The sequence below is a fragment of the Podarcis gaigeae genome (assembly GCF_964106915.1).
Source record: "Podarcis gaigeae genome assembly, chromosome: 2".
In the NCBI taxonomy this organism is placed as follows: domain Eukaryota; kingdom Metazoa; phylum Chordata; class Lepidosauria; order Squamata; family Lacertidae; genus Podarcis; species Podarcis gaigeae.
In genome coordinates, this window is record NC_139679.1 from 15,756,777 (window position 1) to 15,772,274 (window position 15,498).

At 42.9% G+C, this 15,498-nt stretch overlaps 1 protein-coding gene and 1 long non-coding RNA gene across 2 annotated transcripts in view; one reads left to right on the plus strand and one right to left on the minus strand.

Annotated features, from left to right (window-relative positions):
* LOC310836287 overlaps nucleotides 1-11,652 on the minus strand; it is a 22,481-nt gene extending 10,829 nt beyond the window's left edge. Inside the window, exon 1 of the long non-coding RNA XR_014559996.1 lies at nucleotides 9,786-11,652. This is a non-coding gene — a long non-coding RNA (uncharacterized lncRNA). The remainder of the gene's footprint in view (nucleotides 1-9,785) is intronic.
* Nucleotides 8,880-12,477, plus strand: HOXC9 (homeobox C9). Its single transcript, XM_083721339.1, has 2 exons — nucleotides 8,880-9,707; nucleotides 11,661-12,477. The coding sequence occupies exons 1-2, from the start codon at nucleotides 9,173-9,175 to the stop codon at nucleotides 11,912-11,914; spliced, it is 789 nt and encodes a 262-aa protein (XP_083577465.1). The 5' UTR covers nucleotides 8,880-9,172; the 3' UTR covers nucleotides 11,915-12,477.
* The last annotated feature ends 3,021 nt before the right edge of the window (nucleotides 12,478-15,498 follow it).

Consider the following 15,498-nt stretch of genomic DNA (forward strand, 5'->3'; position numbering starts at 1 on the left):
CCCCCCCTTCATCTTCCCCAAGAGTCTCCCACTCCAATTCCCTTAACCACATACGGCTACTTATGGACTTAGATGAATTTTGCCGGCTGCTATTGTTTCTGACCGACGTTGTTGTCAAGGCGGACAAAACGGGGTCCCTCCTTGAGAATTCCTCATCGAATTATTGAGTTGGCTCAAGTTAAGGCCTCGAGAGTTGTCCGAGTGTCACCCGCGAGTGTTCCGGGTGCCCCCTCTCTCTCGTTCTTTCTGTGTCTTCCGTATGCGCTGTCTTTGGTTCTTTCGAATGCTTCAGATTTCTGAGAGGATCTAAGAGAAGAATATCTCCAAAGAATATGTGTGGTGACTGATGCTAATATATATGTGTGTGCGCGCTCAATAAACCGGCACGTTGACGGTGATTGGAAGGCTAAAATTACAGCCTAGTAACTTCTATGGCAATCTCCTGTTGCCATATCCTGGCCAGTACTCTGAGTATTAAATCAGATAAGTTATAGCATATTATGTTCCTTGAAGGTGCATTGAAGAACAAAGCAGTAAACGGGGAGCCAAGGCTCGCTCTGTCTCCTTAAGAATCCAAACAGCTCAGGTTTAAAATTTAATAGCCATTTTACATGCTAAAATCCAGGGTGGGCTATCACTTGCAAGAGCTCAAGTCACACTGTAGCTTTCTGAACATAGACTGGAATAGAATCTGCTTTATTTTCACCCAACTGAGGAGATCTGTGAAAGCTAAGTAACTGTTGACTAAAAAACATTGACTGCTCAGTTATGTGATTAACAAGTTGTTGCGCTGGTGGTTGATGTTGGGGTGGGGTGGTGGTGGTGGAGAATAAGGATTAATCTTTTAAAAAGGAGGGTTGGAAGGGAAAAGAATAGCTATGAGAAGATCACGGTTTCGAGATAAAGGTGTGTGTTGTTGTTGTTGTTTTTGCCAATGGAGAGCATAAATGTTGATTTGAGATCAGCAATGCGAAGGTGGCAGTTCCATGAGAAAGGTGCTGTTTTGCTTTGCTTTGTTTATCTATTGCGAAAATGAATGTTGAGTTGAGATTCCTCCAGTTTTATCCTTCTGTATGAGGTTCAGGGTTATCCTCCAAGAAGTAAGGGAGAGGCATCCCTCTCCGGCTCTCAAGTAATGCGAAGAAAGCATCCTGAACAAGGAACACAAAGTCATCACATTTTCTGTAATCTTTCAGAAGGAATGAATGACTCTTTTATAATATGCTGATTGTACGGTCATTATATAAGCTTTCCCTAAGCTTGATGGAGAAGGGTTATGAAGACCAGTGTTGTCTTTCTAGGGAGGCAAGATGGCAGACCGTATGGCTTATCCCTCCACCCAAATTCGGTTTCGAGTAGGAAACATTTATTTTCAAAAGAGGGCTTTCCCCCACCTTGCTGCATCTTTCATTGCAAAGTTCTTGCACTGCTTTTTAATTTTGATGCTTCAGTCTCCTTAGCAAACTTTCTGTAGGAGAGATGAGAGGATCTGATGTTCCTTCGACTTAAGCTCAATCAGCTTTATAATAAGCAAGAGAGAAATTAACGTGGTGGCCTTGCAAAGGAGCTTGCATAAGGAAATAAACAGGCAGGTTTCCGGCTTTTATTAGATGACTGTCTTGGTTTATTATGTTAGATATCCGCCTTTTTAAAAGCATGCAAACGCGCTTGGCTTTGGCTCAAAGTAAACATGGTATGGACAGCGGCTATATTCGATATCCCCCTCAGGTTGGATACACACAGACATTCCTTCTGAGCTTTAAACGTTTTAATAAGCAGACGTAATACATAAATGCAAAGATTCATCCTTTGCGCTTTGTTACTGTAAATTAGTATTTCAACAGATAAATATGCCTGATCACAGAGACCATAATTATGCTCAATAGTCCTGGGGTAATTGATTGGTCTCACTATTCATTATGTACCGGAAAGTTTCCCCTTCTCTCCATATTAACAATTCTCATATCAGCCCCTTTTTATTTTATAACAGTATGAAGAAGGGTGGTGAGGGGGAAAAAAATCTATCATGCAGTTATGAAGTTTAATTTAACCACCAGCACCCCAATGTACAGAGGGAAGTCTAAAGTAATATATGTTTAATCGACCCAAGTCAAGAAATGTAATAAAAGTTAAATCCTCCCCTACTGTGTTTTTTCTCCTTTAAACGATACTATTAGATCTGGATGAAAGCGGAGAATTTACAGACTTAAGCATTATTGCACCGAGTTCCTTTATCTCTTATGTGAGAGCATGTGTAATTATGACGATCTCGTGCTGTTTCCTGTACATCTCTCCCTTGACAAAATATTGTTTTGCTCGTTTGCTAAAACGTGCTTGTCCTTTCTGGGCTTTGTTGCTATGCATATAAAATATTAGCAGCTTTCCAATCTGGGCTTCCAGTGCCGCTTCATTTTTCTTGTGTATGTTGCTGTTATTCTGCGTTTCACAGCAGGTGTAACTTCAAAAGGCTTCTGTCTTTGTGTTTAGACCTACATGCTGCTGTTCCTTGCAATTTAATCGTTTAGTTTCTGAGAGTTTTGAAGGTGCTGGGAACGATGCAAAGATACACCCATCCACATCAGTAGATCAATACATCTGTATATCTATCAACGTATCTATTTATCCACACAACACATTAACTGGCCACAATCCAGCAACTGCACATACACCTATTGATTTCAATTATTTTCTGCGCTCATTGCCTGTGTTGGATTATATTTGTGTATAATTCGAATGTCTGCACACGTATACGGTGTGTGTGCTTGCATTTCTTTTAAGTATGTGTGCATATGCATGCTCTCTGTATATGTGTATAGGTATGTTTGCATATACAGACAAGGAGTATTGAACAGGAGGTGTATATTTTTAACTGGGGGGAGCCATTAGTTTGGTAAAGATAATTTAGTTCACCATGTTCGAATATTCCTTCAGTCTGATGGAGATTTGGAACTTTTTCATTGATATTTGTATGTGCGTATAATTTAATCCTCAACAGCCTTCTAGTGATAAATGCAAAGGAATCTCTCCTAGATGTTATGTTTTCTTTTTCCCCACCCCCTGTATGCTTTCGCATAATTACTGCCTCATTTAAATAGTTCCTCGAAAGTCCAAAGAACGGTCCAAATTGTTTCATGGAGTACAAGGAAGGGTGGTGTGTGTGTGTGTCTGTGCGATGTTTTGTTGGCATGTGACTCTGTGTGTGCGTGGGTTTGTCAAGAGAAAGTTCTTTTTTGCTCAGCCCTAGGGGAGACTGCTGTGCCGAAGGCAGGTATAATGAGGCCTAGCAAAGGAGCTTGTGCGTGGAGCTGCAGCTTGGGGTTGGAATGCGTCCGCCTTCAGTTGAAACTTGCCCTTGTTTGTAAATGCTGCCTTCGCTGCTTAAAGTGCATCTAACACCTTCCAGTCCTAGCCGGCTCTGCAGCTCCTCGACAGCTCCTCGACAGCCGCTTTCAAAAGCAGACGACGCAACTTTGCATCCTGGAAGTAGCCTTATCTTGTGATGGATATAATTACAGCCTGTCTCCATAGAAAGGAAGACAATCGTGGTGGGGGAGGTATAGAAATATGTTGAGGTGTTGGTTTTGTGGTTATTTTCTCCAGGCACTGGGCTTGGTGAATCTAGGCTGGCTGTCTTTCTGTATTCGCTGGATTTTGGAAATCTCTTGGCGGTGTGTGTGTGTTACCCCAAAGATAAGGCTCAGGGGACCAACCATTTTATGTCTCGTTTAAATGTTGTTGCCCCCTTGTTGACTCTCGAGATCCTGTATTATTATCATTTCTTCTCCTCTCCTGTTTTTTTTTTTTAAAGACACCACAACACAGTGACATAAATTGGTCCTGAGGTTTAATTGCACTTCGGAATTTATTGTCTTCTGCCTCCACCTCCAAGCACTAAGGAGTCTGGAATCCAAAGTCATAACATCTGACAAAATTCTTAGCAACAAGCAAGGAGGTTGGCTGTGGGGGGGGTGGTGGGGGGGGGAGGCCATTAAACAGGTACAAACTCCTCCAGAGTAAGTTTAAATTGAATGTACAGTTTAAGCGGCCTGCTTCTTTCTGTCTTCCTTTGCTCTTTACCCTGGGGTTGAATTTAAAGATCACGCCCGTAGGAAATAAAGTTAAATACATAATTCCCATCAGTTTACTGGGGGGGGGGAGAGGGGAGGCTGAGGCGGGACACACACGACCCTGACCCTTATATATTTAAGAAATCAAAAGGAAGTCTAATTTTTGCACGGTTAGAGGCTTATTATTATTATTATTATTATTACCATCGATTGTAGTATGTGGCAGAAATTTGTTAACTTAGGAGGACATAGGATTTAGGGCTAAAGAGAATCATGTAGTCAACATATTTATTGGCAGCATTTTCTCTGCAAGGAAAGGCTAAGCGAGAAGGTGGCGGGGAGATGAAGGGGGAAGAGGGTGACTTTAAAGCAGGACAGAAACAATCATCTCCAGGAGCAGGAGGACAAAACTGAGGCCACACCCCGATCCGAAGCACCTCTACTTAGAAGTAAGCTTCCTTGATTTCACTGCTACTTCCTTCCTAACCAGCCTGCGGAGGATCGCAAGCCCTTCAAAGCTTGGGAAGGGAAAGGGAGGGGAGAAAAAAAGGGGGTCTCTCTCCACATGGGGAAACTTCAAGGCTTGACTTTATGCTTAGTTTGCTTTCGCTTATGAAGGGCTGTCAACACTGCGACGCCTTCAGCCTACAGCTGTGGGGGCCTGCAGGGGATGCGAAAACGGTGCGCCGGGAGTTCCCAAGAAGAGGAGAAAAGTGGATTTTTTAATCCGAACTTGACGGTGTTTATTGAACCAAGTGGAAACTCGGAGCGAAGGAATGCGATTTAAGAGACGCCGCTGGTCTGCGTGTCAAGGGTGGCGTGTTTGGTCTGCTAATTCCAGGGCTCTCGCTGGAAGTTTGTTGTTCCAAACCTCTCGTCCTCGGGTTAGCCAGCGACACTATGGGGAACTATTTATAAAAAGCTACGCGGTGGCTCGCCTGCCCCACTTCTTCACAGCTTCCTGGTGCGAATCCAGCAGCTGCTCACTCAGGAGTCCGTGTGTGTGTGTGTGTGTGTGTGGCGTTGAAACCTTGGGTGCCTTAGGCCAGGAGTCGGTCTATGGAAAGGGAAGCGTGGAGTTATGAAGAATACGCCAAGGCAGCTAGTGAGCTAGGGCTTCTGTTGGGGGGAGCCAAGCTGGTGGGAAACTTAACGATTTAAACAGGGCTATATAGGGGTTTTAGGCGTGCAGCCATCCTTTGATGGCTGGATTCTCATTACGGAGGCCTTAAGAGGGAGATGGGAGTCGTACTGAGTTCCAGTAATCCAGTTATGTGCAGATAAAAACTGGAGAGCGGGAGAGACTCATGGACAGAAGGAGGGGGTGCTCGGTGATAGTTCTTCAAGTTTCCTTAACATACACTACCAAAATGGCGGAAGTAGCCTAGAATATAATGATTTTTTAGTGTCAGGTCTATACTGAGGATCAATAAAACACCAGTCGGGGTCACTCCCCCCTCCCTCTTCATTCACATCACAAATGACGACCTGGGATTTTTATATATCTACTATATAAATATATATGCATGCTGCATATATAAGTACAACTTTTATAATGCATTTTCATCATCATCATCATCATTCAGCGACCCCCTTTCCATAGTTAGCTTCTTTCGTCATAAAGGAGACTGAAGAAGCAGACGTGGACCACATTACTGCAGGACTGATTGTCTTCCATCAAAGGGACACGATTTTGATAGAGAGACACTCACTCGTCTGTCGCTGAGACTGAGACGCTGGGCAGAACGCGTAGAAACGTAGCCATTTAATCTTCTAGGTAAAACTATACCTTTGATGCCTATATGATCAACCTCTCCGGCTGGGATTCCATCTCCGAAAGGAGAAATGTTTCAGAACAATCATTTCTTCGCCACAAAGGTCAGCCTAAGTTTTCCCGTGTAGACAGAGCCATGGGGGTAGACGTATCCAAACAGAAGTCTATTTCAGAGGGTCTCTGGTTATATCCTGCAGTTACGCATGCAGTTAAAAGCTGATCTGATCCTTCAGTATTAAGGACATGTCTTCATTTTATCTGTAGACAAACTGCTCCCTTCCCTCGACTTCTAGTTCGACTCCCAGGCGCAGGACTCCTTGAACGAGGAAGGCATTGCACTACAAGTCCTAGACTAGGATCATTGGCTATGAACAACCTGCAACACTGGGGAAAGTTGATTTTCAAAGCGGGGGTGGTGGTGTAAAGTCCTCCTTATAAATAAAGACACCCTTGGCTGTTAGGCTTCATTTTGTGTAAACATTAAAATTCTCCATCCAAGAATATTTTAATGACCTTCCTTGTATTAAGGTTAACTACCGTGTTTACTTTTCCACGCCCTTTTCTTTTATAATCCACGATTCTTGATGTGTTAATTACATGTTAGATCTTCTGTCTTTTTTGGGGGGGGGGGGACACGCCGTTGTTCTTTCTATCATTATTTTTCCTCTGAGCAGAAAGTGTATATTTGTGTGTGTGTGTGTGTGTGTGTGTGAGAGAGAGAGAGAGAGAGAGAGAGAGAGAGAGAGAGAGAGGGAGGGAGAGAGGGAGAGAGAGTACGTCTAAGCAAACTACCATTCCTTTGCAATATTTATTTTTGTAAAGAAAATTATATTTTCAGTGCAACCCAAGCGAACATTTCATCTTCTCGGCGCATTTCCCTGCATATTCTTCCCCTCCCCTCTTCTTAATTTCTGCATAGAGGACGCCTCGAGAAAGGAATAGAAGATGGCTCGGTATTAGCTTTCCTCCGTACGTTCAGAATAAGGAGAAATGAAGTCACTGGAGACTTGTGATTGACAGATAAAATGAACTCAGGAAAGGCCAAAGGACATATTATGCTCCTATAGGAATATTTCCCTTCAAGAAAGTGCTAGGCTGAAAACGGTATGAGCATAGTGGGCAGGAGATGGCTGGTTCAGGTTTCACAGCAAGACTGTTTTCAAATTTGGATTTCTTGGATACACACACACACACACAGAGAGAGAGAGAGAGAGAGAGAGGGGGGGGAGTACATTTCTATTTAAAGTGTGCTCCTTATGAAATGAAAAACACTATTTTCTCTACATCAACTATGGCAGGCTGGTGCACAAATGAGCAAGAACTCGTGAATTAAGATGCAGTCGGGAATATCTAATCAGCTCCTTCAAGCAACTTCTCCAGAGTCTTTTTTTCAACGGGAGAGGAGGAGGAAAGGGAGAGATTTCTGCAAGGATTTGACTGTGTCTCCTTCCTTCTCTCTACTCTTCAGATTTCCCAAGCAAGGTGCCTAAAACAAACCCACTCCTGCTCCTGTTTGTGTGTGTGTGTGTAGGGGGACCTGCACACTCTGTGTCGAGTGTAATGTCACTGATGGATACTGCATCCCTCAGGGGCACATGCCCCCTCATCTCTCCTTCTCTGCCCTCTGCCTTTCTCTCTCTCTCTCTGTCTCTCCCTGGAACCTCCATAACCTTCCCTGCATACACTTTTCTTGTGCCTTCCCCCCCTTTTGTTGCAAATTTACCGCACCTCCAAGCCGCCTCTGCTGCTATTACATGGGAAATCTTGAGTCCTCTTTGACAATGTAAAAATAAATAAATCCATCTCTTCTTGTTGTTGTGGTTGTTGTTGTTGCTGATGTTATTGATGATGTTGCTATTCTTGTTGCAGTTTCCCCCCCCCCGGGTGTGTGTGTGTCTGTGTGTGTGTAATCCTTTTGCAGATTTCTTCTCCCAGAACAAGCGACCAGCGCCATCCTTCCAGACTTCTAAGGGCACAAGCTCTCTTACCTACTACTCACTCTTCCAAGCAAAGGTTATTATTAAAGCACACGCACATATCAAACACGTCTTCCAGTGAAGTTCTGCAGACGGTTTGGTAAACCAAAAAGTTCCAATGACATTGTTTAAATAATAAGTACAGCAATCAAACCCAAGAAATCAGACCATACTTTAAAAAAAGAAAGAAAACACCTCACACCCTGGCTTGGTCTCTGAACATGCGAAAAGTCCCTCACTCCCAGCTATGCCTTATAAGTGAAACTTACTCGTACAGTTTTATTTAATGAACGACACATTTATGAACAATCAAATGATCCTCGTAAAATTTTTTATTGAAGGACATAAAAACATCCACGGCTACTTGCCGAATAATGTAGCCTCTCAGAGAGTAGAAAGATGAGAGACACCTTTTTTGTTATTATTTTCCACTCATGCTTTACAAGGTCATCTTCTTCCTCCCAGAAGATAGTTATCTCATGTGTGTATACACACACACACACGCACATAGATAAATATATATATACACACGCAAACTTACAAATACATGCACACTCACATACACACACATAGATATACATATACATAGAAATACCTATCTGTCTATATTTAGCTATCTATTTATATCTAGATAGATCTAAAGTGAGAGTACATGACCCCAAGATTTCTTGCTGCTAAATAAGCTGACGAATATGCCTCCTAGTACAAATGACAAAAGGTCCTGTAATCAGGCAAAAAAGGAAAAAAAATATATATAATGCTCATAGCCATTCATGGGCTGGCGCTGAAGAGGGGGTGAGCCGGCAGTGCAACTCTGCTAGGACCTTGAACCGACCCCCTCCCCTTTAAAGATATTCCATGTAATGTATCCATTATAGAATACAAGCTGTAGAAGCAAAGAGACCAGACAGAGACAAATTGCGTCAAGAAATAGTTCCTGTGATACCTTGCTACACCAGATACCTTGCAGACTCATTAATAGCAGGGCTATGGAAAAGCCAAGTCGCAGAGCGAGAGAGCCGGCGAGCGAGGGAGTCGCCTTTCAGCTAATGGCACGTAAGAACCAACCGCTGCTAATAACTGCATTATTTCAAGAGTTTTATGAAAACCCAAGACGCATAGGCGCTATTTAAGAAAAAAAATAGTAAGAGGGGACGGGGAAAGGGGAAAAAAAAAGACCTGCGGATTGATCTACACTGTATTTTTGGGTAAATACAATCACGTGAGAGCTGGGAGCCAATGACAAACTAGGAAAGGCTGAAAAAATAATTACCTGCCCTGATTGTTCTATGAGAAGATAAAAAGTACACATACAGTTCATACAATAATCTTATGAATGTAAAAGAGGGGGAACAATGTCGGCTTCTGGTCCCATAAGCAACTATTATGTAGATTCCTTGATTAGTCATGAAAGCGAAGAACTGTTGGCATCAAGGTTCCCAGCTACGGGCTCTCACCCTGCAGCAGCTAGACCTTCAGGACTAGTACCGGAGTGCGCAGATTTTCCATCCTGCAGCTTTGCCCCCAAACCGGCCGTTTTTACTACTTCGTGGGCTCCCGTGCATTCCCAGTCGTCCGTGGTCTACCACCCGTACACCCACCAGCCTCACATTGGAACTGACACCAGATATATGCGCACTTGGCTGGAGCCTATCTCCGGCGCTGTCTCTTTCCCAGGTTTTCCAGCCAGCAGCCGGCACTACGGGCTTAAGCCCGACGCCTTCCACGGCCGCAGGGACTGCGGACCGGTGGATGGACGTAGTTATCCGGATTATATGTACGGATCCCCGGGAGATCTCAGGGACAGAACCCCGCAGACTATTCCCTCCCCGGAATCTGAGGCCATCGCTTCCAACAAACACAAAGAAGAAAAGACCGAATTGGACCCTAGTAAGTCGAAGTCATTCTTGTTTACAACCGGGAGGGCATTACAGCCCTCCTGCACAGTACTCAATAAAAAGAAATTACCTTGCTGTTTAGAATTCTTGGCATCCTTGCCTTGAAAACTCCAACTGGACAGGCTTAAAAACCTGACTTAGAAGATCATAAGGGCAGCTTGTAGTTTGTTTGGTTTAGGGGAAAGAGGGGCGGGAGGAGAAGGGAGTTGGGGGGGATCTCTTCTGTGGTGATGGTGATGATGATCGTTATTATTTTGTTTCCTCACTTTGGAGAATCCACTTGTTTGATAAAATATTCATAACCTCTCCCATGCCCTCCCTTCTTTGCCCTCCCTCGTTCGTACTTTTCGAGGAACGGGGTCTGGCTAGCGGAAGAGTTTGGGCATGTGCGAGGGAAAAATAGCATGGATATGCATTTATTTATTTTCCAAAGGGAGGTCGGTAGGCATGATTCATAAAATCTTTGCACCAAGGCAAAAGAGCATGCCCTGGCTGGTAGTGGTGGGAGAGAAGGAGAAAATGAGTGCAGATTATGAAAAGCGAAAGATTTGAACTATGAGAAGTGCACATAACCAGCTATAATTTAATAAATGGAGGAGGGGGATCTTTAGAAAGAACAGTGGACCACGTACATTTTTTTATTTTTTTTTGGTGAGGGTTATACAGTTCAACGTGCTAGGGAAAGGAGTAAAAGAATAAACGCCCTTGAACACTGACAAAAGAGCAGATCTAGGGAAACCTAGTTTAAAAAGGAATAATTCTTCTGCACAGTAAAATGTTCACTTCCTAGTGGCCATATGCCATTTAAGTGTGGGTGATTGTTTCTGGGCAATGAGGAGTCAAGGCACAGCATGCAAAATATATGCCAGGAATTAATACCTATTTGTGTGTATATTCTGGATGTCTCTGTGTGCATTTTTGTGTTCCATATACACAGAGACGCTCACATGCACACACAGCACAATATCATACCCATGCCAGGTGTTTACAAAGCCTTCAGGCCTAACAATCTGATCAAATGCTGGTACAGTTTAATCCTGGTAACTTCTGTGTCTTTGTGCCATGTCAGCACAGAGGCAGAAGTATGTGCGCTTTGTGTGTGCATATGTGTGTGTATACACACACACACACACACACACACACACAGTGCTATGGAGGGAATGCAGCTAAGGAAGTTGTTTAAGTAGCCTTGAATCAGGAGCATATTTACTGAGTCCAAATCTCACAAAAAGAGGAAGTCTAAGTTATGACTTCCCCCTAACAACGATAGAAGGAGGTTTAGTATAAAATAAGGTGCTTTGGGATTGAGAGGGGGAAATATTTTTCTTGGAGTCAGTAGACTTATCCTGGGGCATTCTCAAGATATTAAAAAAAATGCCAGCAGTTCCATCAGTGGGAAGGTTATAGAGAGGGAATTGGAGAGTAATGGTTGTAAACAGAGTTTATGGGCCTGTGAAGTGGTGTGAATTTTGACTCTTTATGACTGTGTTCTTGGATTACTCCTACTAGTGTTCATGTGCAGGAGTATAGTGTTATTGTTATTATTAAACTCATTGCTCCAGTTTTTCTTTTAAACTGCAACATGCTGGAGACAATGATCGCTTAGCTGAAAACAGTATAACAGTCGGAAGCAGAATGCAAAGTTGTTCCACCAGAAATCATTGAGAACTGTCTCATTGCCGTTAACGTTGATGTGCAGTGCACCTTCACGTTCTATAAAAGAATACACACGCCCTTAAACTATCCTGAAGGTCACTTCAGATTTGATCGGATCATGCTGCCAAACAGAGGGGACTTTTAAAAAAACAAAACAACCCCCCCCCCCGAAGAAGAATAAATGGATGGACCTGGATCTGTGGGGTCCACCAATTTCAGTTAATGATATATATTTACACATACACACACACAAACATATGTTTAAACTGCCGAACTGTTTGTTTTCCAGACAATCCCGTGGCAAATTGGATTCATGCGCGTTCTACAAGGAAGAAAAGATGTCCCTACACGAAGTATCAAACGCTGGAATTGGAAAAGGAGTTTTTGTTCAATATGTACCTAACACGGGACCGCCGTTATGAAGTGGCCAGGGTTCTTAATCTCACGGAGCGCCAGGTCAAAATCTGGTTTCAGAACAGGCGAATGAAAATGAAGAAAATGAACAAGGAGAAAACCGATACCAGTAAAGACCAGCAGCAGTGAAATTGGCCGAGTCTCTCCAAGCCAATGGAGAAACCGAGGCGCTGAGTCTTCCTTGGGGTTCGAAGTGTTTCTGACTTTTTTCCGTGTGCTGATGAGTGTTTAGAATTAGTTAAACACAGCAACCATTCTGGAGCAAAAAGACATAAAAGAGTGCTTTTATAAGAAAAAAAATTAAAAAAACTACGACTAAAAATAAACATTTTCTTTTCTTTTCAGAAAACAACAAAGTACTTGAATTTTTTTTAAAGTATTTTATTTCGTAAGTTAAATTTATCCAGTGGGTTTTTTTTTTTAAAAAAATAATAATTATTTCATGACGTCGTGGCTGCATATTTTGTACAAAAGCAAAGGAAAGGTGGGGGGGGAGAAGAAGAAAGGAAAATAAGAGGGGGTGATCGCTCAAACAATGTTTCTGTCATCGTGTTGAACGTTTCTGGTGTACTTATTTGTGTCTTCTATGATTGTCACAGAACCGTTCTGTAATGCTGTTATGTTTTGCTATAGTAGAGCAGCTCTCTGTAAATATATACCTAACGTCACAAAAAAAAGAGGAAAAAAACCAACCTTTGATAGTCGAGGTGTCTTTTTTTATTATTATGATTCTCTTTTAAACTCTCTTGGAGAAATCACACCTTACCCACCCACCCCAAACTTCCACATGGATTGCTGGGCTGGGAGGTAGAGAAAACCTTGCCTTGGATTCTCAAGGACATAACTTCGGAAAATACGCCCCTGGAATTAACAGTCTCTTAGAGAGAGAGAGAGAAAACTGTTGGAAAAATGCCCTCTTTCAGGAAGTCCGATAGGATAGTAAAATAATAGAGCTTCCGCTCACAACATACTCCCCCCCCCATTCTCTTTCTCTCTCTCTCTTCCCTCCCGCCCCCCAATTCCATATATCTATATGTCTATATAGTGGTAGGCTCATAAAAAGAGACATTTGGGTAAGGGTGAGTGTGTACTGCACATTTTAGTCTAGGGTAATTAATTGTACTAATTTATGGCCTCGGGCAATCAAACTATATGTACGAGATTAAATACGTGTGAGCGGCATTTGCTCATGCAACAGTCTTACCTTTTGTTATCTATCCGAGACAAGACTATTAGAAGTCTTTGGGATTATCAAATAAGTGCCAAAAATACGTTACTGTGTTGCTTGGGGGCCCAGTCATCCTATTACTTTCGGGTGTAATGTATCTGGAAAACAACAGTGAATGGTTTGTTCGCATTAGTGCAGATGGGAAAGGATGGAAATTAGGAGATGGTAATAGTTTACGCCAAAAGAAGTTTTTTGTTTGTTTGCTTGGTTTTTTTGTTTTTTAAGGGATTAAGGAAGTGCAGTTGAGGACTGGAAGATTCTCCTTCCAGCCCCTCTGTAAAGAAACAAGTTTCTGGACAAAACGCTTTCCTTCACTTCCACAGGCTAGCAGAAGGCAAATCTGTGAGTGTTAAAAAATCAGATTGTTTGCACTGCGTAAGGACGAGTTAAGTGACACGAGGTGGATGGAGGCGGGGGGAGGCAAGGGATTTTCGTTTTCTTTTTTTTTTTTAAGGGTCCATTTTATCCTTCCCTACGAATGGATGTTTCCGAAGGTCCTTTCCAAAGCTTGCTAAATGAAAGACCAAGGGATAACAAATGAGGAGGCAGGAGATGTCTCAGCATAACAACTTGTTATGAGGTCCCTTTCTTTAATGAAATGAGTCCAGCACTGTTTTAATCTTTCTAATGATAAACAGATCGTTGGGGAGGGGGGGGGGGTGAGGGAGGCCGGGTAGGGAAATCGCGGCTTGGGGTTTGCCCAGCCGGATCCAACCTTCTCAAGGAACGAACGAACGAACGAACAAATAAATAAATAAATAAATACAAATCTGGAAGCCATTATACCCGCTGATGTCATAAAACATTTCTTTCGCAAAGCTTCTTTCGTTAGATACCGGTTTGTGGCTTTATTTATTTATTTATTTATTTGCTTGCTTGCTTGCTTGCTTGCTTGCTTGCTTACGAAGGCGAAAGGAGCTTTTACACCCACACACCCACACACCCACACACAAACACACACCCCTGATTGGCGGAAGAGAATTGCTAACAAAATCTGTTTTAGCCTTCATCCGCTGATGTTCTTCAAGGTACAGCCGGGGTTGGAGGTGGGGGGGGGGGGCAGAAATTCAGGAGGAGCAAGAACATTGCTAAAAGCCGACCTTCCACCCAGTGATGACCGTTTATTATTTCCCCACTTTTTTAAACTTCCCGAGCAGTAATCATGATAATAATGACGATAACTACTATGGCAATTGTTTTTAGATTTGTGCGTCTGTGGTGAGGGAGAACAAAAAGGGAACAATCTCCATAATCTCTCTCTCTCTCTTTCTGTTTACCACCACCTCGGTGACAGACTTGCGGCCCACCGAGAGGCCGTTTTATTAACTTTGATCCTTCACCATGCTTGTAGAACCTTCCAGTTCCACCAGACCTCATTTTCAAGATTACTAAAGATGCAGTCTCTTTCACCTTTCTCTCTCCCTCTCCCACCTCTCCCTCCCTCCCTCACCCCACCCCTACCCTGACAGACTTCAGCAGGGCTGAACTCCCATTGGAGCTAATGGGGACGAAAAGAATGTAAGTTATGTTTCCTTTGTCCCCATAAGACTGTTGTTCTCCTCTCTCCCCCTCCCCGCCTCCCATTGCTTTCTCCTGACTTGCTTTGTGTGCGGTTTTAATGGAAGAATACAGTTATAGTTCATGTGCAAGTCTTCTGCCAAAAATCCAGGATGATGCTTGGTGTGTGTGTGTGTGATATATGTATGTGTGTAAATACACACACACATTTCAGAGTCAGATAGAGTCCTGCTCTTTGCAAGTTTACTCAAAAGTCAGCTCCCACTAAACACAATGGCGCTTGCTCTCAAGTAAAAGTGCATAGGATTGTAGCCTTAGCAGTGGAGAAGATCAAATCGTTCATTTGTGTTTCAAACGCTGTCCAGGCTTCCAGTCCAAAAGAGTCGCTTCGCCAGGCGTGGTTAGCGCATTATTTTCTAAACAAAGACAAGATTCCAGCAACACCACCTTTTTCCTGCAGAACCTTCTCTGTGATTTCTTCATATTTTTGTGTTTATGCACACTCTATCTATCTATCTATCTATCTATCTATCTATCTATCTATCTATCTATCATCTATCATCTATCTGTCTATATCTATCCTGTATTGTATATTTGTGTGAAACAGAAAGTGCTCTCATCTTCAGCTTAAAAAACGTCTCCTTTGTAGTCGACACAAAAAGGACAGGATACAGCAGCTTTGAAAGCAACCCATAGGTACATTTCCGCAGCCCAAAAATGCCAGTTTTACAACTCTGTTTGTCTCACTGCTGGGTGCACTGAATAGAATTGAACAAAACAGGACCACAGAACCGGCTAGACGTCTGGCCTTAATTGTTTTATGGTTTAAATAAGGTGGGTGCTCTTCTCTTTGAAACCGGATTATTGGAATGTTTTGTCTACCAGCAACAAACAACAGACGCGCACACACACATACACCCCCCCATTATAGTCCCCCTTTCCTTGGCAGAGGAAGGAGAGATAGGGG